This window comes from Anticarsia gemmatalis, chromosome 9, assembly GCF_050436995.1.
Source record: "Anticarsia gemmatalis isolate Benzon Research Colony breed Stoneville strain chromosome 9, ilAntGemm2 primary, whole genome shotgun sequence".
NCBI classification, from domain to species: Eukaryota; Metazoa; Arthropoda; class Insecta; order Lepidoptera; family Erebidae; genus Anticarsia; species Anticarsia gemmatalis.
Window position 1 is genome coordinate 8479982 of NC_134753.1, and position 26960 is coordinate 8506941.

At 35.8% G+C, this 26960-nt stretch overlaps 2 protein-coding genes across 9 annotated transcripts in view; one reads left to right on the top strand and one right to left on the bottom strand.

The window, feature by feature from the left end:
- Positions 1-15229, bottom strand: LOC142975785 (acyl-CoA Delta-9 desaturase-like). 4 transcript variants are annotated; one of them, XM_076118859.1, is made up of 6 exons: positions 15080-15229; positions 3952-4291; positions 3592-3722; positions 3295-3500; positions 2807-2992; positions 1-2413 (listed from the first exon to the last, which is right to left on the bottom strand). In XM_076118859.1, exons 2-6 carry the CDS (start codon positions 4280-4282, stop codon positions 2158-2160), a joined length of 1110 nt encoding a protein of 369 aa, XP_075974974.1. In that variant the 5' UTR covers positions 4283-4291; positions 15080-15229; the 3' UTR covers positions 1-2157. The 4 variants fall into 4 exon arrangements, with proteins under 4 accessions (XP_075974974.1, XP_075974975.1, XP_075974976.1 ...); XM_076118860.1 differs by lacking the exon at positions 15080-15229 and adding an exon at positions 6688-6818; XM_076118861.1 differs by lacking the exon at positions 15080-15229 and adding an exon at positions 5039-5057.
- The window catches only part of LOC142975783 (putative glutamate receptor), a 22480-nt gene continuing 1601 nt past the window's right edge, over positions 6082-26960 (top strand). The window contains exons 1-9 of one of the 5 annotated variants that reach the window (XM_076118853.1): positions 6082-6223; positions 15776-15945; positions 16027-16603; positions 16752-16953; positions 17791-17961; positions 18563-18783; positions 20672-20883; positions 23503-23654; positions 24168-24287. In XM_076118853.1, coding sequence (XP_075974968.1) covers positions 6097-6223; positions 15776-15945; positions 16027-16603; positions 16752-16953; positions 17791-17961; positions 18563-18783; positions 20672-20883; positions 23503-23654; positions 24168-24287 — 1952 coding nt within the window. In that variant the 5' untranslated portion in view covers positions 6082-6096. Of the gene's footprint in view, positions 6224-8790; positions 11665-15224; positions 15312-15775; positions 15946-16026; positions 16604-16751; positions 16954-17790; positions 17962-18562; positions 18784-20671; positions 20884-23502; positions 23655-24167; positions 24288-26960 lie in introns of those variants that run through there. The other 4 variants (XM_076118854.1, XM_076118855.1, XM_076118856.1 and 1 more) reach the window with 4 other exon arrangements.

The window sequence follows — 26960 nt, forward strand, 5'->3', positions numbered from 1 at the left end:
ACCTAGTTTTAATTTATTTATAATTAGATACAAACTTAGTTTTATTGTAATAAAAGATGTTACATATTTCCATTTTATTTAGCATGTATAATGTGAGCAATAACTTGAGACTGGATTTTTATAAGGAATGAAGCTTGAATTTCTGGGATTGTAAGAAATTATGTTGCTAAAGCACATGTGTTACAAAAATAAAACATCATAAAATATAACAATGTCAATTGTGTTAATTGATTTAAAATAAATGATCTATTATTCATGTATGAGTAAATAGTATTATGGTTGCTTATCATTTAAATGTACAATACAAATGCGGCTTGCTTATTAAAGACAATTGGCATAATATGTAATGTATGTTTGTCTACTCACTGAACATATGGCCATCATCGTGAGAATTAGATGTTAACAAGCACTTGACTACATCCTGGCTAAATATTTATATACTTCGGTATATTTTTTATTTATTTTCGTTTTATAACAAAATTATTTTCTATACAAAATATTCCTTAATGATTACATATTATTATCATATTGAGTGAATATACCTCTGCACATAATTTAATAGTTATTTAACCAATCTAAAAGGAATAGGCGGTTAATACAGATACGGTAGTTAAGAATAAAATGCCATCGCATTTTATTGATAAAGATATGCTTAATTTAATATACACCACAAACACTTGCATAGGTAGGTAAGCTGATGGTCACTTAGGTCATGTACAACCCTTATTATATAAAATAAGAAATCCTGATTTTCATAATACAGCATATTTAATAATAATGAAACAGCATTGCAAAATAAAATAAGAATACCTAAAGGAGAAATGGATCATACAGTTTCTGTATGACACGGGCGAAATGGACCGCATTACACAAGGATTTTGGTTAAAATTGCGGTCAGAATCATCTCACCTAGTTGCTGCGAGATAAGATATATAAAGCAATAAGCGTTGACTTAATGTACTACTGCTTTAAATTCTGCAGTCAAGAATCACCGACGAACGGAGTAGTGGTTCCTACGGGAGGAAATTAGATTCGCACATGTTTATCGATAAGCCGCTCTTTGTGTTATTATCTGGGTAACTGCGGGGTAACGGCCGTTCTGAATGGATTATCTCTATTAAGGGAAAGACCCGATATGTACAGATAAATTGCTTACGTTTTCTCATTAATTTCTGTTCTTTTTTGTGTTCAGTAACTAAACCCTTCGAAGATTGGTATTATTGGAAATAGTCACACGACTGTGGACTTACTTCTATGATCTATCCCACTCTATCTGTCGGCATTCGTTGTACACAGAATTTAAACAAAGTTTTCACTAAGGCGACTATAACGCTGAAAATGAAACAAGAAATAGTTCGTAGGTTATCTTTCACCAATATTATACCTAATAGATAACAATTTGTTTTCGAATTACTACTTAGTATTGTGTATTTATATACCTTTGCCCAATCCCCATACCTACCGACATGTAGTCACGGGATTATGAATACATTTAAACGGTACAATATTTAATATAAATTAAAATACTATCTACCTAAGTACGGGTAGTTAAATGTACCTTAGATCAACTTTAAAAATAACGTTCGAACTGTTTGTTACATTTTGTAATCGTGTAAGTAGATATTTAGATAACTGTTCAAAATAAATATAAAATTCAAGCTTTATAATTTTTTTGTTATTTATAGTACTTTAATTTTCACTATCATTCCTTGACACTATGTAAAGTTAGTAAACGAGCATCCGTTAATAGAAAATAGGTATAAGCGTAACGTATTGATCTATTCGAATGGATCCTACAGGCGTTATAAGTTTTTAAAGTTCAAAGTTTATTTAACTTTTACTTAAATTACTATGGAATCAAATGGAGTACGCAGTTGTTAATACTTGTGTAACAATATTTATTACTAAATGAATAAGGTTTAATTCAAAAAGATTATTACAAATAAATTATCTAGTCTAAGATCACGAATGCCATTATAGGGCGAAATGCATATTATACCTAGATATATATTTTTAATTAGCTATGTACTACTTAGGTAGGTTTTTTTAAGTACTTACAAAAAAGAGTAACATTGTGTATTTTGGTACCTACAAGATGTTTTTCTGGATCGTGCAAGCAATAACGTGTTACTTAAATATCATAAGATTCGAGCTGGTTTAGTGATGGTGGTGATGACGGTGTTCTGGGTCACCTCGAGCTTCAGCAACAGACCGAACAAGAGACGGCGAGGCTTCCTTCATGTCGTAGGCCCATCCGATCTTAGCGAAGTAATTCAGTATCGTCGTCGTGAGGTTGAGTGACATGCCCAGTTCTGATGCTTTGTAGTCGAAGGGAAATGTGTGGTGGTAATTGTGCCACCCTTCTCCCAGAGCCACAGCGGATACACCCCAGTTCTCTACTGGCATTATGTTTCTGAAAGAAGAACATTAGAAAATATTGACCGAACTGTTTGTTACATTTTGTTAAAGTTTTCATCACAAATCGAAATATTATAAAGCTGAAGAGTTTGTTTATTTGTTTGTTTGAACGCGCTAATCTCAGGAACTACTGGTTCGAATTGAACAAATATTTTTGTGTTGAATTGACCATTTATCGAGGAAGGCTTTAGGCCTCCTTTATATAACATCACGCTACGGCCATTAGGAGCGGAGTAGCAATGCAAAATGTTACAAAAAAGGAGAAAATGATGACCCATTCTCTCTTATGTGACGCAAGCGAAGTTGCGCGGGTCGGCTAGTGTCTAATAACTACGAATAAAAAGTAAGTAAAAGGAATAATCGATGTGAGTGATGGAGTAATGCTTACTTATCATATGGCTTGTTGCCCCATAGATGTGCGAAGCTGTTTACCGACCAGGTGAAGTTGAGGCTGGCAACGTAACGCAGTACACATTGAGACAGAATGGAGAGTTCCCAGGTCTCGCCCCACACCAGTGGAGGTATAATCGACGGTATGACCCAGCAGAACGCTATCTTGAATACCCAAAAGTACCTGTAACGTTCAGAATATTTATAATAAGACAGTTTTTATTCAAATTATGTCTATTCCGTGGCTTATTGGTGACCAACGCGCGTGTCCCAGGTTAGGATCCGGGCAAGGCAATATTTAGATTTTTTGTCGATGAGGACATAAAATAAGTTTACCGCACCGAGTACTTTAGGTATATATGGTTTGGCTTGAAGGTACTATAATATAATTTTGTTTTCATTTTAATCTGAAATCTATTAAGGAGGTTTAGAAGTCCAGAGAGTAAATTATGAGGAAATATAATTATAGGTGGAATTGAAACTCACTTGGTGTGGAATTGAATGAGAGGATCATTGACGATATCACTGAGGTCGAGCTTGGAGCCTTTCTCCACAACATCAGGATGTTTCTTCATCATAAGCCATCCAACATGGGCGTAGAAGAAACCGCGGTTAGCATCGTGTGGGTCCGCAGTGGTCTCCGAGAATTTGTGGTGCACCCTGTGGTCCCGGACCCATTCGTAAATTGTGTTCTATACAATAACAAAAAAAAAACAAATTAGTATGCGTATCGTATAATCATGTGAGTATATTTATATATTCAAACAGAAGTTGAATTCTTACTTGACCAGCAATGGAGTAGCATATGATTAAAATCCACTGTAGCGGTAATTTAGCTTTGTAGGAACGATGACACCACATTCGATGAACTCCTGCTGTTACACCGAAGCCTGCCAGTTGACCGACCAAGTATCCTAAAATAAAATAAATTATAAAATTTAAAATAATAAGTATTACCCAAGTAATAAATACTTGTAGCGTTTATGTACAAATGTTATTAAATTGGTTGTAATTCGAACCCGCAGCGAATTGACCATCGCGTGTTTGCATACCATCAGTATAGACTTTTATTAAGACATTTGAATAAATAAGTAATCGTCCACTCATTGCTCACACCCCTCACAAAAATAAGTTGAAACTTACCAAATACTGCCGTAGCCCAATGTACAGGTTTACCAGAAAATAAAAAGTGTAGACCCCACACGACAGCAACAATATGGATGCCAATAATAGGTAAAAGGTTCATCCATCGAAGAGGCGTTGTAAACCCAATTTTCTTCTCTAGCCGTCTGATGGGTTTCAAAAAGCTTGGTTCAGGTCGTAACATTTTATCATAAGTGTCGACTGTAAGAGTTTTGGTAGTGCTTCCATTCTGATAAGTTTCTTTAGAACGGTGAGTGAGTTTGCTCTCTAGCCAGTCATTGGTACGAAGGGGGTGTTCTAGTTCTGTCTCAGTAACAGTGATGGGAGCCATTTTTCTTTTCTGCAAATGAAAATAGTTATTAATATATTGGCATAATTACTGGCAGTAATTGACTCTACTGTTTATATATAACATCGCCTGATCATACGAAGAGGAAAACAAAGATATGGTAGGTAGATATGATTTATGTGTCCATCTCCGTTTTACCTTATTTCATACGTATCATCGATACGATAAATCAATACTTCTAAAACATATGATCGTTTCAAAAGTCGAGCACAGAGCGAAATGGAGAAAAAAAATTATGAAAGATCACAACTATCATATAAAATAGGGAAGAGACAGAGAGAGAAAGTATAACAGTCATATTTAATGTAATAGCGACAATCGATCCGATCGCTTTTCTTGGCTTAAACAGTAAAAAAATGAATAGTATAAGATTTTATAGAACATTTTAAAAATATGATACTTCAGCATGACCGTGCGTTTAAAATTATGTTTGTGCTAATTGATGAAAATATATTAAAGGTAGATGAAGGAAGCTATTCAATAAATAAACACGCACTGGCTGCTAAACATACTCGGATTTCACATTAGTGTACTAATTAGATCCAAGTTTGGAATGGGTTCAGATGGGTTCTTGTACTCGTAGTATAACACTGTTCTGATATATTTGTATTGCTAAAAATCAGAAAGTATGGCATGACCACAAAGTGCATATTACTGCCTGCAATAAATAAAATATAATAATAAATTTCATTCCAAGGATAATTAAATAAATAAAATAAATATTTTTGGACAACTCACACACGGTCATCTGATTCCAAACTAAACAGAGCTTGTACTATGGTAACCAGACAACTGATAAACATACTTATATACTTCTAAATACATACTTATATAGGTAAATTAACACCCAGGCTCAGAACAAATACTCGTTATAATTATTTTTTGTCTGTCCCCGTGATTTTTCTTCCCATTATTTGGTGCCTATGACTTTAAAATAGACACAAATTTAACCTACGTTGTTATACTTAATTTTATTCTTAAGTTTGAGGGAAAATATAAAAAATACAATAATATTAATATAACCTACCCACGTAATATTACTGAAATTGCCTTAAAAAAGCTTACAAAAAAAATCTTTGCATTTTTTTGCATTTCTTTATTATTAACGATGGGAATGGTTTTAATTAATTAATTTTAATCTTTATCATTCTAATTCTATTTTAAATTCGGTAATATTTTATTATTTTAGGTCAATTAGGTATTTTATTTATTTTAGGTAAGCATTAACCTTATAAGTACTTATTGTATAAGTTAAAATTAATTTGTGTCACGTGGTTGGTGCTACTCAATGAACACATCAATCACCTCAAACAAAATATATCTATTTATTACAATGATTGATCGTTTTGGAATTCAGTTATAGTAATTTTGATTTATGATTCTACCGAACACTGTTTGAAGTATGCCATAGCACAAACCTCGTAGTTAATAGTTTATCGTGGTGTGTATAGCTGCGTTGAAGCACTTCTTACTATTAATTTGCTTTATCAAGGGAAAATATATTTTAGTATAGTATTGTTTCATACGCAGTAAAACATTAAATTAAAATATGGCTCTAAAAATATAATCTGCATATTTCGTTCTTATTTTTAATTAAAAACTGAAAAATGAGGTAATCTTAAATTGAATCACTGTATTAATTCCCGGCAAAAATTATTTTGCAATAGTCACCCATATTTTCAATAAACAGTTGCCCGCTAAATCGACAAGAATAAACTTAACACTCACTCATTGACTTTTCATAATACAGGTTTTTAGTTTACTTTTACAGGATTATTTCAGGCGTCTTACTGTTGATGATAGTGGGTGAAATAAATGCTTATTGCCCTGAAACAGCGTTGGTGCCTTTGCCTTTTGTGCTAGAGTATGCTGTATGGCGCGGATGGCACCAAGCTATCATCTATACACCCGATCGAGAACAAGGTAAATATTTATATTCTTAAATTATTAAGTCCCCAACACGCACTTGGCCAGCGTGGTGGATTCAAGGCCTAACCACTCCCTCATTACGGGAGGAGACCCTTGGCCAACATTAATGGGTTACATTTATTTATTTATTAAATTCGTAGCATATTTTTATTTTAAGGGTTGATAAGTACTTATTTGCGATATTTCATTTGCGTTTTATTCATAAAAGAAAAGACATTTCGGAATGCAATACTAGAATAATCTTAACACGTGTCTTTACAATCAGACGACGTATCTGTAGATTTGATGGATTTTACACGAATGTAAAATTTACGACTCAATTTGATTTTTTCTCCGAATAAAGTATCTTAACATAACTCTACGCAATAATATGTTGCCTTAAAAACGTAACTTAAATTACTTATAATATTATAATGTAACGGGTCTTAATCGCGATTGAAAATTAAAGGTTAGAATACCTTATATGTTCACCCGACGTTTCGATCGCATTACAACGACCGTGGTCACGAGCTGACTGATGTGGCTGCTAAGCGTCGTCTCCTTGCGGCCCGAGTTTCGATGCCTACCCTCACTTGGTTTTCACTGAGTGTACATTGTTCGGAATTGTCGGTACTTCGACACACAACACTAACGACGTCTTTACACTGGCGCGTTACGTCATGCCGGCGACGGCTGCACTTGCTGATGACAGGATTCCACGTAGATGATAAACGGTATCCATCTTCACGGTTGAAATTAGAGTGTTTTTTGATTTCAACCGCTTCTCGTACTATCCTGGAGTAATAGTGACGATCTGTGGAGAGGACCCGGGGTTGATGTAGTTCGATCCAGTGATTGGTTCCTGCTTCCAACAAGTGCTCAGCTATCGCGGATTTGTTGACTTGCCGGTTCTTGACAGCTGCGATATGTTCCTTGACCCTTTCAGCTATTGTTCTTTTGGTCTGTCCGATGTATGAACTACCGCAGCTACAATCCACCTTGTAAACGCCAGGTGTCTGAAGAGGAATTACATCCTTTGGCGTGCGCAAATGGTTAGCTACTTTGGAGAACGGACTATATACAGTCTTTATGGAGTATTTCTTCAGTACTGTTCCAACTTTATCCGTTACTCCTTTTATGTAGGGCATAAAAGCTGGTACTCTGCTTACACCAGTCTGATATTCTTGCCTCTTCAGACGCCGTTCGGTCCTCCTGTATCCGTTCCGCTTAAGTACCTCCTGAACGTGTGAGAGTTCACCGTCTAGGTGTTCAGGGTCACATAGGTCGTATGCTCTATTTGTTAGCGATGTCACGACGGATTGCAGGTGTCGCGGATGGTGATGCGAATCTGCGTGAAGATACCTATCGGTGTGTGTCGGTTTTCGGTAAACAGTGTGGCCCAAGGTACCATCTGTTCTCACCTTTACTTCGACATCGAGAAAGGCCAACGATCTGTCTGTCTCCATTTCATATGTGAAGTTGATATTAGGATGAATGGAGTTCAGGGTGTTCAACAGCCGTTCTACGTCCTGTTTATCTCCTCTCATGATACAATACACATCGTCAACATACCTTTTCCATAGCTTCACATTGTATGCCTGCATGTCTATGGATTGTTCGAAGTGTTCCATCCAGATGTTGGCCATAACCGGTGCCACTGGGCTACCCATGGCCACTCCGTCGGTCTGGAGGTAGTATTGTCCACGATAGAGAAAGTAGTTTCCTTCTAAGCAGTTCTTCAGTAAAACGACGTACTCACTAGACAGACCGGTTTCCCTCAACTTCATCTCGACGACATCAAGACAGTCCTGAATGGGAACGTTGGTGAACAGTGACTCCACATCAAAACTCACCATAACCTCATCCGGTTCCACTCTCATGGTCTTGATGATATCAACAAAGTGACGTGAGTCTTTTACGAAGGATGCAGTTTTACCTGTTAACGGTTGCAATACTGACGCGATGTGTTTCGCCAAATCATAGGTGGGAGAATCGATTTGACTCACTATAGGGCGCAGCGGTACACTCTCCTTATGTACTTTAGGCAAACCGTATAACTTCGGCGGCTGAACGCACTTGGGTCTTGCGAGACGCTGAAACACATCCTCCGCGAAAAGGTCTTCATGGTCCCTGATGAGTGAACGTATACGTTTCGTCACTCTGGCAGTAGGGTTATATGACACTGATTTGTAAACAGAAGTGTCACTCAACAGACTCCGTATTTTTCTGTCATAGTCCTCTGAGTCCATTACTACGGTGGCGTTTCCTTTATCAGCCTTAAGCACTAAGACGTCACGATTAGCCCGCAGTTTCGATAGTGCTTGACGCTCTTCCATAGTAACATTCGATTTCGGCAACTTGGATTTTCGTAGAATAACGGCAACATCCTGTCTAAGTGTATCCGCATCGTTAGACGGCACCTTGTTACGCGTTATTACTTCCTCAACACCACTTATGACATTTTCGTACGGAATCCGTTTCGGAGTTACTGCATAATTTAACCCCTTGCTCAGTACACTGTGTGTGGCATTATCAATCGGCGAACTTGACAAATTAATTACCGGCATTACAGGCATCGAAACTCGGGCCGCAAGGAGACGACGCTTAGCAGCCACATCAGTCAGCTCGTGACCACGGTCGTTGTAATGCGATCGAAACGTCGGGTGAACATATAAGGTATTCTAACCTTTAATTTTCAATCGCGATTAAGACCCGTTACATTATAATATTATGTGTACAAGTCGCGACAGTTTAAAATCGTTAATTGCAAACCGCTACGGGCCGGAGTTTGTAACAAAAATAAAACAACTTGAATTCCTTCGAGTAAAACGTGTGCGTTTGGAAACATCGCTCAGGTTTCTAGTAAGGTGTCGTGACGCGGATTTAGTACCCTCGGGAGTGCGTATCAAGCCGCGTAAGGACATTCCACACTCGGATGGGATTCTACAAAACGCAAGTGTTCGTCTCTTAAGACAATTAATACGGAATTGTCGGTATAACGTGAATAGTGTGGTGAGTGAACTTTATGACCTACATACGGAATGCAGTGCGGTATTATCAGTGGATGACTTTAACATTTGTGATCGTGTAACTTACAACCAGGCGTCTCGTATTTACGATTTGTGCATTGCCCGTCACGATGCAAAGTTTAATAGGTTAATTAACCGTTGCGGGAAGGTAATCGGTAAAACCCGAACACCGGCCACGTCCCAGCGTGATACGGTAATTAATTTGTCAAGTTCGCCGATTGATAATGCCACACACAGTGTACTGAGCAAGGGGTTAAATTATGCAGTAACTCCGAAACGGATTCCGTACGAAAATGTCATAAGTGGTGTTGAGGAAGTAATAACGCGTAACAAGGTGCCGTCTAACGATGCGGATACACTTAGACAGGATGTTGCCGTTATTCTACGAAAATCCAAGTTGCCGAAATCGAATGTTACTATGGAAGAGCGTCAAGCACTATCGAAACTGCGGGCTAATCGTGACGTCTTAGTGCTTAAGGCTGATAAAGGAAACGCCACCGTAGTAATGGACTCAGAGGACTATGACAGAAAAATACGGAGTCTGTTGAGTGACACTTCTGTTTACAAATCAGTGTCATATAACCCTACTGCCAGAGTGACGAAACGTATACGTTCACTCATCAGGGACCATGAAGACCTTTTCGCGGAGGATGTGTTTCAGCGTCTCGCAAGACCCAAGTGCGTTCAGCCGCCGAAGTTATACGGTTTGCCTAAAGTACATAAGGAGAGTGTACCGCTGCGCCCTATAGTGAGTCAAATCGATTCTCCCACCTATGATTTGGCGAAACACATCGCGTCAGTATTGCAACCGTTAACAGGTAAAACTGCATCCTTCGTAAAAGACTCACGTCACTTTGTTGATATCATCAAGACCATGAGAGTGGAACCGGATGAGGTTATGGTGAGTTTTGATGTGGAGTCACTGTTCACCAACGTTCCCATTCAGGACTGTCTTGATGTCGTCGAGATGAAGTTGAGGGAAACCGGTCTGTCTAGTGAGTACGTCGTTTTACTGAAGAACTGCTTAGAAGGAAACTACTTTCTCTATCGTGGACAATACTACCTCCAGACCGACGGAGTGGCCATGGGTAGCCCAGTGGCACCGGTTATGGCCAACATCTGGATGGAACACTTCGAACAATCCATAGACATGCAGGCATACAATGTGAAGCTATGGAAAAGGTATGTTGACGATGTGTATTGTATCATGAGAGGAGATAAACAGGACGTAGAACGGCTGTTGAACACCCTGAACTCCATTCATCCTAATATCAACTTCACATATGAAATGGAGACAGACAGATCGTTGGCCTTTCTCGATGTCGAAGTAAAGGTGAGAACAGATGGTACCTTGGGCCACACTGTTTACCGAAAACCGACACACACCGATAGGTATCTTCACGCAGATTCGCATCACCATCCGCGACACCTGCAATCCGTCGTGACATCGCTAACAAATAGAGCATACGACCTATGTGACCCTGAACACCTAGACGGTGAACTCTCACACGTTCAGGAGGTACTTAAGCGGAACGGATACAGGAGGACCGAACGGCGTCTGAAGAGGCAAGAATATCAGACTGGTGTAAGCAGAGTACCAGCTTTTATGCCCTACATAAAAGGAGTAACGGATAAAGTTGGAACAGTACTGAAGAAATACTCCATAAAGACTGTATATAGTCCGTTCTCCAAAGTAGCTAACCATTTGCGCACGCCAAAGGATGTAATTCCTCTTCAGACACCTGGCGTTTACAAGGTGGATTGTAGCTGCGGTAGTTCATACATCGGACAGACCAAAAGAACAATAGCTGAAAGGGTCAAGGAACATATCGCAGCTGTCAAGAACCGGCAAGTCAACAAATCCGCGATAGCTGAGCACTTGTTGGAAGCAGGAACCAATCACTGGATCGAACTACATCAACCCCGGGTCCTCTCCACAGATCGTCACTATTACTCCAGGATAGTACGAGAAGCGGTTGAAATCAAAAAACACTCTAATTTCAACCGTGAAGATGGATACCGTTTATCATCTACGTGGAATCCTGTCATCAGCAAGTGCAGCCGTCGCCGGCATGACGTAACGCGCCAGTGTAAAGACGTCGTTAGTGTTGTGTGTCGAAGTACCGACAATTCCGAACAATGTACACTCAGTGAAAACCAAGTGAGGGTAGGCATCGAAACTCGGGCCGCAAGGAGACGACGCTTAGCAGCCACATCAGTCAGCTCGTGACCACGGTCGTTGTAATGCGATCGAAACGTCGGGTGAACATATAAGGTATTCTAACCTTTAATTTTCAATCGCGATTAAGACCTGTTACATTATAATATTATGTGTACAAGTCGCGACAGTTTAAAATCGTTAAATTACTTATTTTATTTATACTCATAGGTACTTGTTGAGATAGTATTCTTTAGTATCAAGCGTGGGTACGTATAGCTTCAGTTTCAGTTTGTATTTCAGTAGTACGGTTACGTGCTTCTAAAGGAGGGGTAGAGTCTTGGTATGTTAATATCCGTCATTTATTGAAAGCTAAGCTGGGTCGACTTATGGACTTAATAACTTTGTCGTTTATATCGATCGATCTTCAAAGTAACTTAAGCCACGAGCTCATCGGTTGGTTATGGGGAGCTTATCACTTAAAATGTGGGAGCCCGATATATTAGGTCGGGGAAAAAGTCTATTCGCATAATAGTATGTATGAACTTGCAATAAAATCTTTTCTCTACACAAAAAAGCTCGATATTTGGGTACTTCACGAGCTCACTGAAAGAAACCTACTTCTCGTGTACTCATTTGTGATTCGTGAAGCCAATCAACCAAGTTCATACATACTTTAATGCGAAAAGACTTTTTCTCCGACCTTATAATAACAGCAACAATATTTCTCAAGTAAACTGTAGTACCTGAGTCCTTGTGATTTATTTTACTTGGAAATGGCCTTAGTTAACATAGGGGATGATGGGGAGAGTTCAATTTGTTTATTTATTGAGAAGCAATATGCATTTGCAATAATAAGGGCAGCATTTAAAGTAAGCCCTATGTTTATAATTATACTCAATAGTAATTAAGTAATAATTTATACTTAGTTGAAGCACGAATTAGGAATCGTAATTCCATGAAATAAGTTCCTAAAATGTAAATTATGTTAACCGGTGATTTAAGCGTAAATTGCAAGCAAAGTTATTGTTTCGTATTCTTGATTCGTATGACATAATGCGTAAATAATGACCAGTAGTAGGTGTAAAAAGTTTTATTGATCATAAGTGGCCTAAATTCAGTCCATCAGAATTGTAAACTACGACGATTAACTTGTCTTCAGAAACCTTGATTCGCCTTACACGACTATTAAATAATAAACATTTTCGCTGAAAGTCAAGTTCACATGCAAATAAAAGAAATACGATTGGAAGTGGGTACAATACGCAGTCATGAAATCCTTACCTAATATGTGTTTAAGGCAAGGATTACATTACAATACAGTTCGAGGTGTGGGTCATATTTTAGTTAGTATTTAATAAAAACGCTGAATTAAGGTACTTACTTATATTTTTGTATTCAAATAAAAAAAAAATACATTAATTTCGTGGTTATACACTGTGCTGTATTGCTTCTCCGAATTCGTCGTGCATCGGTGAATTATATTTACAATTTAGGGTCAGTTATAAACGTTTATAAATAAATGTACAGGTGTGAATAATTATGATATTCAGTAATGATTGTCGTTTTAAAAGCGTGCTTTTCAGGAAGGTAAAACACATAAATATATTCACACTGGTTAATGAGGTGCTTTTACAGAAGTTATTAATATTATGCTTGTTATAAATACAAAATAAGGAGCATCAAGGCATCCTCTGTCAATGGCACTTAAGGGGTAACAATTGATTCAATTTTAAGGATGTTTCCTCGGCACGTTTGGATTAGTTATCGTCTACATAGTCGGAGAATAAAATTTGTATCGTATATTGGAATAGCTTAATATGGTTTATACAATATAATAAAAATAACTGCTCATCCGATGTCTTTCTTCTCAGTTAAAAAAGTAAGTTTATGATGCTTATGCCTCTAGAATCATAATGTAAATAGGTCAAAATAGCACATTATTTTTTACAACATTAATGTACATCGTATGTACATGATGCTCTGTAGAGACAAAATCGAAAGTATTTTTTGCATACTGTTGTGATTCTGACTAATAACGCTAGTTTGTTCAAGTACTGTGCGCTCGCTTAGCTTCAATTTAGATGATGAAGCGTTTTCTACTTTATACTGACAAATGCGACATTCCTAACATTTGTTATTGATTGTCATCGAGATAAGAAGCGTAGAAGCATTTGCTGAGATCCCGTTTATTAAGTCACGTGAATTATTAATGTAGGGTTGTTGATTTACGACTATAATATTAATCTACCCTATCGAATCTTGTCAATCTTGTCACTGGTGTTAAAGATGTCAAGGTGGATTGTCAGTTAAATGTACACGTTTACCAATTAACACCTAAGTGTCCGACGTCCAATATTAGCCAATAAGTTTAGATTGATGTTCGGAGGAGTTCTTTGAGTTATTCTTGACCCAATATCTTGAGACAACCTTTCGCGGATGTCGTAATGGGCCAAGGGAACATCCGTGTTAATCATTAGCGCTACAATATTGCATTTCATCCTTTTTACTTTTTAGCGAGTGCAACTAAAAACTATATTTTCCGCGGTAAAATCTCGATGGTAGCTGAATTTTTAAATGCTGACACAATTATTTCCATCGTAGAAATGATATTATAGAACGTGCTTTAAACTATGCAACTAATAGAAACTTTTGCAGGCGAATTGCGATTTATTATTTTACTATTGTCCAGGGTTGCTGTGGTTCTCTTGGTATGCGTTTACAGATATAAAATTACGCGATAGTCTCGATTTGCCTATTTCTATGACTCAAATGCACTATCACTACCGAACGTAAATGTTTTATACTTTGCCTTTAAAAATATGAAGTAATCTGATTAACATTGTTATTAACTCAAATGCTTTTGGTTGCAGCATATTATGTATTGTTTATTATATCTGATTATTGCAGATTTTTTGCTAGACTTATCAATAAATTTAAAAAATACGCATTACCACATTACAATCCATTTCCATATTTGAAAAAGTAGAGAAGAGTTTCCACAACATAATCATTATTTACATTGGAACTAGGAACTTATAATGTGGCTGAAGATATGAAGCAATAATTAATTCATTTTTTAAATCGCTTCCATATTTCTAAGCGATTTAAAAAATGGATTGAATGATATTTTTGTTTATGTAAATGCTTGACCAACTTATCATATTTTTTAACTTTTTCCGAAAACGTGTAAAGTACGAGTGTGTGCAATTCGCGTCACTCAGTATAATTATAGTGATGAGCACTTTAATAACTGCAGAAAGTAATTAGTCATTAGGCAATTATTTTATGTTTCACGGTTAACCAAAAATCACGCAAATGTTGATAAATTGCAATTTCTGTGCGGGGTTTTGGTTATACGGAAACATATATTTATACTATAAATGAGTTATTGGAAAGAAATATTTTATAGAAAAACTAAAAAATAAAAAATTTGCTAGGGCGGGCCGGAATTTTATATTTTTTTATTATATTAAAAGTACGCTATTTTTAGCCTTGGTACCTTTTTGTTGTTTTTGTTTATTATTTGACGCGATTATTACGGTATTTTATTTTTATACCAATATTGTGTATATAAAATAAATTTTAAATTATTTATAACATATGAAATTTATAAAAAAAAAAATATCATTACTTGTTTGTAGATTACCAAAGTATTCAAAATAATTTAAAATAAATACTCACATTTTAGAGTAATAAATCAATAATAAAATATATTATCACTATGGGTAGTTCACACACATCACAACAAGTCAATCCACGAGCGCAGTAAAGTCTGTATTGTGCTTAAAAGTATTTGCGGCTTCTGCGCGTGGCGGCCGCCGATCACGTTTGTTTATCCTACGTGTCTGCGATAGTGCTTAAAATGTGTTCACTGTAAACCTTCGTCACGTACTTTCGCTGGGGACATTATCGAGTAGGTATCTTATTAAATTGCTATACTGAGTCATTAGTGTTATTACAACTTTGAGAACATCACAATTGCGTTGTTATTTATTTAAGCCCGATTGCCGTTTTAGTCAATACGTTATTTATAATAGTAATATTGGGTTTTTGGGACACTCGATATATTAACTGATCGTGTAACGTCAATAGTGATAGCTCTAAATAGAAGAATATTCTTTATTGCCAAACAAATTGTAATGTTATTTGTAAACTGTATTGTTTAACTTCAACTGAGTTGATTATGTAAAAGCAGCATTTACCCCCGGTTTCTGAGTACATTAAGCGGTAGTTTATCTATTTACTAGCGTTTTTTTGTATAAGTTTTAACGCTATTGAATAGATAAACTGCCGCTAAATGTACCTCAGAAACCGGAGGTTAGACTTGCTTGAATAAAAGGGAAATAAAAAAGATTCAATAGTTAGTGTTTTCTGCAGGTTGTCAATGGGCTACTGTTCGTTTGATGAAATGCCTCAGCATCAATGGTGTGGCTTCAGCTTTGAATTCACTGGACAATGTTCGATTGCATGCACATCTTGGTATTATCATCTTAACTCCCCGTCTCAAAAGAAATGCTACAGGCAACATTACCAAGCTTATAAAGAAGGTAGAGTCATCATAATTTCAAGTAGTTTTCATTTCGTAAAAATCCCATAAACAGATAATATGTGCGTTTTTATTTTTATAGTTGCATGAATTACAAATGGATACTTCAGCATTCGACTGGCTAATAGCGGCAAGATCGAATCAAGATTATGCATTAATCAATGAAATACTGAATGCTACATCTATTCGCTTTGATCAAAACATTGTCGTCGGTTACACCTACAGTAGACCCAGTAAACCAGGGTATGAAAGGAAGCCCCTGGCCGGCCTTTGTGATACAAATTTTATTTATAAGATCAACCGAGATTTGCATACTCAACGTCGACGCAACCATTACCAGAACGATTTTCGGTATATGCGTAATAACCAGAAAACTGAATATGAAAGGAATTACTACCGTACTTCGGAAAGGTTTAGAAACCTCACGAGGCAAAAAACTTATAAAAGCGATGGCAGTGTTCTACCACTGTTCCACTCAGGAGTAACTAATTATAATTATTCAAGAATGTACAATATGGTGAATGTGAGCAAGTTTTCACTCAACAATCGGCTGAAGAAACACGGCGTAACCAACAAACTAGACCCAAAGTTGAGAATAATTAGCATGATCCAGTACTTCAAAGTGCGAACAAATTCAACGTTGTATGCTTATTTTTTGGGTGCGTTATAATTTTGTTGTTGTATATTTTGGTTGGATAAAAATATACTTACTTCGAAGAGACAGCAAATTGTTCTGCGTGGAAAGTAATTTTCATATTAAGTATGACTGTAAAGTTTAAGTGTTCTGATTATTATTTTATCTTTTAGGAAATTGGAATCAGCAGGACTCTATGTCAGCGGTAGAAGCACCGTACCCGGTTGAAGCTAGGAATTTCTTGGGCGAGAAATTGATAATTGGAAGATGTAATTCTACAATGGATGGGAGCCCCTCGTTAGATGATGATGGGCCTCCAGCGGGACCCATGCTTGATGATATCCTTCATTTCTTAACAGTGCGATTGAATACAACGTAAGTTTTATATCTGTTTTTAAGTCGAAAATACAATGATATTTGCATATTTCTCTCTCTAAAGATGAACCAATTAATTTGAAACAGAATAAAGTAAAGAATTATTCATGCAGAATGATAATACTGATTGAAATCTTAATCTCAACGTTAAACGATCGATTGCCTACCCAGATTTGTAATGTTTCTACATTGTTTTCACCAGCCTTGTTAAAATTTTGTACGAAATGTAAAGATTGAGTGCCTTATACGAAATAAAAAGTAAAATATCACACGTTTAATAATATCATTGATAGTATTAGTCATCAACTGAACACGCGATGTGCTGATATTACTGTTACTAATATAGTTAATATGAATATAATGACATCTATTTCTGCTATAGGGTTTTCCTTAAACACTCAGAATCCACGATCACACTAAAAACCCGAATGGATTACGATAATGTCTAAGTAAATTAAATGATATTGGAAAAATAATTAGGCCTAATGGTCAAAGAAAAGTGTGAATAAACCAATTAGTCATTGGAATTGACACGAGCCTGATTTATTATTAACTAGCTGACCCGCGCAACTTCGCTTGCGTCACATAAGAGAATCATAATTTTCCCCGTTTTTGTAACATTTTTCACTGGTACTCTGCTCCTATTGGCCGTAGCGTGATGATATATAGTCTTCCTTGATAAATGGGCTATGTAACACTGAAATATTTTTTCAAATCGGACCAGTAGTTCCCGAGATTAGCGCGTTCAAACAAACAAACAAACAAACTCTTCAGCTTTATAATATTAGTATAGATGTAGATCAATATGATTTAAAATCCATTATCTCTTTGGCTCAGGTCCTTGATCCGGTATTACGGTAAGTTAGGGTTCCGTACGTATGAGGGCACTTGGACAGGATTATTGGGGGCTCTAATGGACCATTCAGTGGATATGGCTTTGGAACCCGTTACGGTGCATGCAACTCGACGCCAAGATATGGACTTCATATTTCCTATTGCAGAGACCATGTGAGTATTGTCTTTGAAATATGCACCATGTGTTCGTTTTAATGCAGATAATTCAGACAAGATTTCCTCATTTACCCTTGGTGTCTGAGGTTCATATAGCAGTAGTTTATGCAATGGTGTTTAAGCTTATATAAACATGACAGCTTGAATAGATAAACTACCGACAAATGTGCCTCAGTAACCGGGGGTAAATAATTGAGACTATAGTTTTCTTCCATTATTTATTAAATATTATATTAAATATTATTGGACAACTCACACACGGTCATTTGATTCCAAACTAAGCAGAGCTTGTACTATGGTAACCAAATAACTGATAAACATACTTATATACTTCTAAATACATACTTATTTAGATACATTAACATCCAGGCTCAGAACAAATACTCGTGCTCATCACACAAAGATTTGTCCCGGGTGGGATTCGAACCCACCACACGCGGCGCTACAGTTGTTGCGGCGAGGTGACCGCTTAAACCACTGCGCCAAACGTGCAGTTACTAGTTATTAATTCATTTTCTTGTTTTTGAAGGGGAACTAGTGGCTGAAATTATGATTTTATCTATGCTAATATTATTGGTAAATAAAACTATAATTCTAGGTGTAACATTTACATTCGTCAACAAGAGACATCTACGGTTCGCGACATATTTCTAGCGCCGTTCAGCGTCCGACTGGTCTTATGTGTGGTAGCAGTGGCCTTAGTAGCAGCCTTAGCCATTGTGATCATCAGTAGAATGACGTCATCACTACGAGAAAGTACCAGGAAGATGGGTTACACTGAAGCTTTAATTTGGTCTACAGGCATTCTGTGTCAACAAGGTTTGGAACATTCATGATGACTTGTCATATTTAGTTAGGTACTAGCTGACCCGCGCAACTTCGCTTGCGTCACATAAGAGAAAATGGGTCAAAATTGTCCCCGTTTTCGTAACATTTTTTACTGGTACTCGGCTCCTATTGGTCGTAGCGTGATAATATATAGCCTTCCTCGATAAATGGGCTATTTAACACTGAAAAAATTTTTCAAATCGGATTAGTAGTTCCTGAGATTAGCGCGTTCAAACAAACAAACAAACTCTTCAGCTTTATAATATTTGTATAGATGTACGCCATACAATTTAGCTTCATATCTATTTAATTTTGTATCGCTAATTGGTATCGTTCACTATCCTTTTAGGATCGATTGGAACGTTCTTTTCCTCAATATACATTTTACCGTAATTATGACTGTACTCGCGGTTTCACGAGTATGGAATTTTCCATAATCGAAAATAGCTTTATTGCTTTTAATAGATATGTCCTGTATTTGTCGTCATCTGTCATTTTTGATACAAAACTAAACATAATAGACAAAATAATAACTCAAACTTAATCTAATGCCCGATTTCTGAGTACATTTAGCGGTAGTTTATCTATTGAATAGCGTTTATACTCATATAAAAACAAAAACGGGGGTAAGTGTGGTATCATGTAATTAATTACATTCTAAATTCTAACCTTTATTTTAGTTAAAAAACCCCCTTAGCTGCAATGAAGCGTGCAACTTAGCAATGCAGGCCACACGGCTTATTGAGAATGCAGTTTTTTGTGTAGCTTCTTTAACTAAGAATTTTCAGCCTCAAAGCCTTAGACTACACAATTATTTTTAATGGAGATCACTTTGTCTTTATATTCTACAACTGGGGTGAGTTTTTACAAATATTCTGATAAATCAATAAAGAAAAGATTTTGTAAAGTAGCTGTTTTAAAAATGTCTACTTATAAACAGCTGTAAATATTAATTGACTTTAAAGGACCTCTAGCTTCCGAGATCGCGAGGGTTTGAGGATATTCGTTAAGTTATGTAAGTGAGTATATATTCTCACTTTACTGTTTGACGTGTTATATCCTGAGAGCTTAAATAATATTGCGCGGTATAGGATTATTCTTACACCAAAAATGACGTATATGGAGTTACGAAGCGAAAAATTACAATGGGACCTTGATATTGTAAATATTTTACTCTGGTCGTCTTTAGTAAAGTGTGAACAAAAATATAATACTAATATTATAAAGCTGAAGAGTTTGTTTGTTTGAACGCGCTAATCTCAGGAACTACTGGTCCAATTTGAAAAAATCTTTTAGTGTTAGATAGCCCATTTATCGAGGAAGGCTATATGTAGCTATATATCATCACGGCACGACCAATAGGAGCAGAGTACCATTAAAAAATGTTACAAAAACGGGGAAAATTATGACCCATTCTCTCTTATGGGTCGCAAGCAAAGATGCGCGGGTCAGCTAGTTTTAAAATAAGGTTAAAAAATACAGTCACGCGACATTCACGCGTCGGTAAACGAGCATAGGTAGTCTCATGAACTTAGTCATTGGTAAGATGAATGTTTAAGTTTGGGCGACAGTGTTTATGGCTGCCGACCACGCGGTCTTGGGTTCGATTCTCGGGACTGGCAAAGTGCTATTGGTCTTTTCCAATTTTACGGTCTATTTCTTTTACACGCGTGATGTTATGTATATATGGTTAGGTCAGCGGTCAGGGAAAAACCAGTCTAGTTTGGATTAAATATATAAATAAATTAACCCATTAATTTCCCAGTCCCGGGCAAGAGTCTCATCCGTTATGAAGGAAGGGGGGTTAGGCCTTGAATCCACCACGCTGGCCTAATGCGCGTTGAGGATTAAACATACTAACTTAACTTACTTTTCGTAGGTGGAACATGGACGCCATCAAACCCCGCTGCGAGTGTGCTGCTCATCGTGTGTCTGTTCTTCGCTGTAGTCACATACAATGCCTATGCAGCCTTCATAACATCAGTCTTGTCCGTTCGTGTAGCAAGTGTGGACACCATCGCCGCTGTACTGCATTCACCTAACTTCAAAATCGGATATATAAGGAATGGAGCTGATCAGATGTATCTAATGGTAAATGTTTTGCATATACATGCTAATTGATATTTAATTTTGTTTACAAGCTTTTTTTCTTACACTTTATACGCGTAGATTTCCTTAAAAAGATAATAATCGAAGGAATAGCTTGCTCTGTGCGTAAATAATCACTAAAAAACCGAAGGGAAACAGCACTCGCTGTTTATTCACAACACGGCATATACCATTGATCCACGATCCTAGGGCAAAAATATCAATCGGTATTTTTAAGTATATTTGTTCAGTGTGGATAGGGACCAGGAAGATGATAAAACACGCAAAGGCTTCCGTTTGCAGTCCCTTACTTATGACGGTTACTTGTGATTCGAGTGTTCTTCACAAACTCGTATATCCGATTTTCCTTGTCCTTTTACTAACCACATCGATTTAGTTTAGATTTGCGGTAGGATTGTTACATTGGCGTCGAAGATTGCCGTCGCAATTTAACCTGAAGGAAAAGGTCCGAGCAAATGAACGACGCTATATTGACAACATAGAGTCAGGATTTATTGAGTAGTTGGAGTGGAATGTCATAGAAACAAAAGTAATAAATTGTATATTAGTAGGGTAACTGCAAGACGGATTGTCGGGATAGTGGAAATTTGAAAGAAAATAGTAGTTAGCAGCAGCTAACTTAGTATTAAGCCGCACCGCTAGTTTCATAACCGTATCTGTATTTATAAAACGATTTCAGTAGCATCTCTAGTCCATAACTAGAATAACATCTTTATGACCTCCTCAGCTTAACCATATTGATCTCATAATACATACTTACATAAGCAAATTAGTTATTTTAAATTACGTTTTTATGTCTGTAATGTAATTAAACGTTGTTTTTAAGCAATTTCGGTACTCAATGACTGTGACTATTATACGTCCTTACGTACGCATATCTTTATAATGTTCAATTATAACATTTTGATATACATTTGCCGCTTTAATTGTTTTTTATTATAGGAGCAACATTTTTGATTAACTATCATAAATTAATCCATTATGAATATTGTGCTGAGTCATCAATATAATATTGTGCTGAATCCGACAATAATGTCAAAATTATTTTTTGGATTCGACAGTGAATAAAATATTAGTTAATTGATTGAAGATTGCATTCATTAGGTTAAGTTCAAGTATAATAAAAAAAAAAATTACACTCCAAAGATATCTGAAAAATAAGTCAGTGGAAATCCTTAGACCAATGATTAATAAAACACTTATTAATAACACGAAAAGTTTTATTAGAATACTTTTAAGGGCATTTTTATTATTGCTTTTGACTTTTCAACAATTCTATCTCGAATTATACACAAGTACAAATTAATACATCCTTATTTTCTTAGGTATTCTGTTTTCTATTAGTATTCTGTTACTACAGAAACATATTTAGCGATACACCGAACAAGTCACTTATATATAATAGGATATAATAATTCGTTGTACAAATAATCAAAATATTACTTAGTACCTGTATATAATTTGGTCTTCAAATATTATTACTATTTAGAATGGGTTTAATTAGATTATGAGGATATGTCGCCAAGGACGTGTTATTGAAACGTTCGTATGAAAATGCGTAATAGCGAGGTTGTTCGAATGCCACGGTCAAAGTCGGAACAGCTCGGCCATGCACGAAGTGTTGCAAAGTACACGTGGTTATCGCAATTTCCGATCAGAGTGTAAGTGAAAATATTAGGACGGGGAAAAAGTCTTTTCGCGTTATAGTATGTAGGAACTTGTAATAAAATCTTTTATCTACACAAAAAAGCTCGATATTTGGGTACCTCATGAGCTCACTGAAAGAAACCTAATGAAACGTGTACTCATTTGTGATTCTTGAAGCCAAAGAGATTCTATTACAAGTTCATACATACTATAATGCGAAAAGACTTTTTCCCCGACCTAATATATCGTAGAGGGAATAGAATACAACGGGAATAAGTCACGTTCTTCAAAGACAAGTCAATAAGCAAAAATTATTACCGCATATTGCTGTTTGCCTAAGCATTTAACAGTATACATACATGTATATAGTTAACATATGAAATGGAACTCTATTATATACATTGAACTACGGTAAAGTAAACAGCCTAAACGGCACGGTTTGACTGCGAAAGCGCAACTGAGCTTATAAGTGAGCTTCAGTCAAAGAATTGATATAATTAAACATTTTATGCAGAGACTAGCTGACCCGCGTAACTTCCCTTGCGTTACATAAGAGAGAATGGGTCATAATTTTCCCCGTTTTTGTAACATTTTTTACTGGTACTCTGCTCCTGTTGGTCGTAGCGTGATGATATATAGCCTATAGCCTTCCTCGATAAATGGGCTATCTAACACTAAAATATTTTTTTAAATCGAACTAGTAGTTCCTGAGATTAGCGCGTTCAAACAAACAAACAAACTCTTCAGCTTTATAATATTAGTATAGATTCCCGAGATTAGCGCGTTCAAACAAACAAACAATCAAACAAACAAACTCTTCAGCTTTATAGATTAGTATAGATATGAGGCACAAGTGAGACAAATTAAACAAGAGTTATGACTGAGCTTAGTCATGAAGATGCACTTTGTACTTTTGCAGTTGCTTTATCTATAACTAGATTGTTTGTCTTGCAGTCAACAAAAGACGTGCAGTTAAACGCTTTCTACATCCGAGGGTATTCAGACGCGGATAACCTGGTGTCGTCTGCTGAAGAAGGACTGGCTCGTGCAGCTAGGCAAGATTACGCTTTCTTTGCAGGCCAACGAGTCGCGCGATCTACATTAAGGTCAGTCCTGTGTTATCGTAAAATGTTTTTAATATTAATACTCATATTGTTATCTTTAAAAAAATCAAGAAATTTAAATTATATTTATGATTTTAATTTTAATAATAATACTGCGTGTCCTATTGTACTCTTACCCTTAATTACTATGTCGTTGCCGTGACCTCCATATCCAAACACGTGCTGTTGTTTTCATATCAATACACATCTTTTTAATTGTACTTTTTGAGGTTCCGTACCTAAAGGATAAAACAGCCTGTCTGTCTCCAGGCTGTATCTTTTGAACCGTGATAACTAGAAAGCTGAAATTTTCACAAATTATGTATTTCCGTTGCCGCTATAACAACAAATACTAATAATAAAAAAAAATATATTAGGGTGTTTCCCCATACAATAAACGTGTTTTATGATAATTATGGTATGGAATCCTTCGTGCGCGAGTCTGACTCTCATTTGGCCGGTTCTTTTACTACTGATTATTTTCTTAATAAATGTTTTGTACAATTTATAACTAAGGTCGCTCAGCCAGGCACGTGGTCGATGTGCAGTGAGGGAACTGCCGGTCCATTCGACGCGAGCTCATCTTGCTTTCCCATTACCAAGACATTCCCCGTATGCCAGACCTACTCTTGTCTCGTAAGTATACCTTCTTGAATACTTAATGCCTTTAAAATCACATTGGTAATCATGTATCATCAGTACGAATAATCCATACTTAATATTATAAATGCGAAAGTAACTCTGTATGTCTGTCTGTCTGTCTGTTACTCAATCACGCCTAAACTACTGAACCAATTTGCATGAAATTTGGTATGGAGATATTTTGATAAACGAGAAGGGATATAGACTACTTTTTACCTCGGGAAAATGACACATTCCCATGGGAATATTCAGGTAGCAGACGAAGTCGCGGGTAAAAGCTAGTATTTTATAAAATTTAACGATACTTTGATATTACAGCCGACTAGCCTGAATTTCATATTTTCAGATAGCGATAGACCAATATTAATTGAAGTAACGGATATTACTCAGAAACTAAATCCTAACCTATCTAAATCGGAATCCTACCTATCTCTATATGAAGATGCTGAAACCGTATCGAACGCATACACATATACATATGTATGTATCTACATAATACAAACGCACTATTAGAATCATGAGAACCTTTGGACAGCTTTTGAGATTTAAATTACATTTATACATATTTCGTTTTCCTCATGACATCGCATACGTGACTTTCGCAGCGTAGCATCAAAATTGTATCATTCTTAAGCGCCTTCTAAAATTATCATTGAATAACATTATTATTGTATTACACAATACTAAGAATAAAATAAAATCCTAACCAACTTTAACACTTAATTACTTCGCATACAGCAATATAAAACACTACTATTGTTCGAAAAATATGTAAGATCTCAGGAAATACGGTTTTGTCACGACGCCTACGTTAGAGGCTTAATTTCTAGGTAGAATTTAAATGCGTTAACGGCCAAGGCAAGGCATATGTCATGCAATCACTATTATCAATAATCAAAACATTAATTAAACAAACAAACAATTATTTTCATTTCAATGATAAATTACCAAGGTAATTATTTTGTATTGAACGGGTCAAGGGTCAAGTTGCAAACCATAGTAAATTAGAAATATTACTATTATGCATTCAAAGCCTATGTTTTTGATAAAAACTGTTTACTCTTCGTTAAAAAATAAATGCAAGTTATTTTTCGCGTCGGAAAATCAGGAAATGATTTTCTTCTTTTTTGAGTTATCATAGTTGAGGTAACATTACGCGGAATTTATTAGGGTTTTTTAGGATAATTACCATACTTTTTTAATGTATTAAGTCATAATTGTGTTATAGTAACACAATTATGACTTACTGACATTACTAAAACATTATTCATTATTTAACGCATTTAAAAACATGTAAAGCATGAAACATATTAATGTCAAAAATATGGGATTACGGGGCTTTATCTCATAATACCTGAGTATAAACAAAGCAGGATATAATCATATTGGAGCTAAAATAAATTAACATAATGTCCAATATTAGATACAGTTCTGTCTACGTGCCAATAAGCAGGTAGCAGAATACACTGATATAAAACGTTTATTCATCTTGATCGAATTATCTACGTGACTTTTTATACATATTATTTTCTTCTAAAACTGACAATATAAACATACCTACTGTTAACTTCGAGGTTGCTCCTAATTTAAGAAAATATTGCAGTGGTTTTAGAATATGACTTTATAAATTATGTAGGTAAATTTATAACTGTTAATTTTGACCCAAAATTATTAATCGATATTGTCCTAAAAAATCGACAAGATGAAAATATGACGATTGCGTTGTTTTTGTATTTTAGTTACCATAAAGCTGGCAATATAAGAAAACATATAATAGGTTCTTGCCTGAAATATTGAATAAACAGAAACATTTTTTTGAAAGAACAGTTAGGAGTAACTATCGTTAAACTGCTTTCATATGTTAAGTAAATATTTTTCTAATTCATTTTTGTTTCTAAGATAATTTCGATATGTATCTAAATCCCTTTTTGCCTACTTTCCTGCCTTGGTTATATATGATCCAGTTTATAATTTGTTAATATACTTACCTAGTGTCTTTTAACAATACATTCATAGTTTCATAATTAATGAGTTAGAATGTTCCTACACATTTATTATTAGCAACTTTTTCCGCATAGAAGCGATTTGTACAGTATCAATACGTAACGTTTAAAATAAATATCCTAAATGATGTAAAGAGTATGAAACGGTATTATTGGTTGTTATTAATAATTGTAAAACTATATAGTCGATACTAATATATTACTCTTAAAAATAGTACTAGAGCATAACAGTGCTGTAGTGCAGTTTAGATTCTTACGATAATATTTAACAAAGGTTATATGTATGTACCATTATGTATCATTATGTAGTTTCACTCAGATACCTTGTATTTATTAAACAGCAAACAACAATCATTAACTGCGATCGTTTGCTTCGATCAACTGTTTGTTATGATTTTTTTTAGTTTTTAATGTTCTTAGTTCAAGGGCTCTTGTAAATTTAACAAAAGATAACTCATGCCTTTATATGCCTCATATAATATTATGCCTTGAGTAATCTTATACACGTAAAAAGGGACATAAAATACATAAAAACATATTTGGAATTTATTCTGTTACCACCACAGATAATTACTTAATATTTGGCCCAAGCCAGAATGCTTGGTAATTGCGGAACCACTGTAAAACTATATTAATCTAATATATAAAATTCTCGCGTCACAGT

Bases quoted from the DNA above. Each gene is read 5' to 3' on its own strand.
- LOC142975785 (XM_076118858.1), bottom strand. From the start codon at position 8,544: ATGGAAGAGCGTCAAGCACTATCGAAACTGCGGGCTAATCGTGACGTC.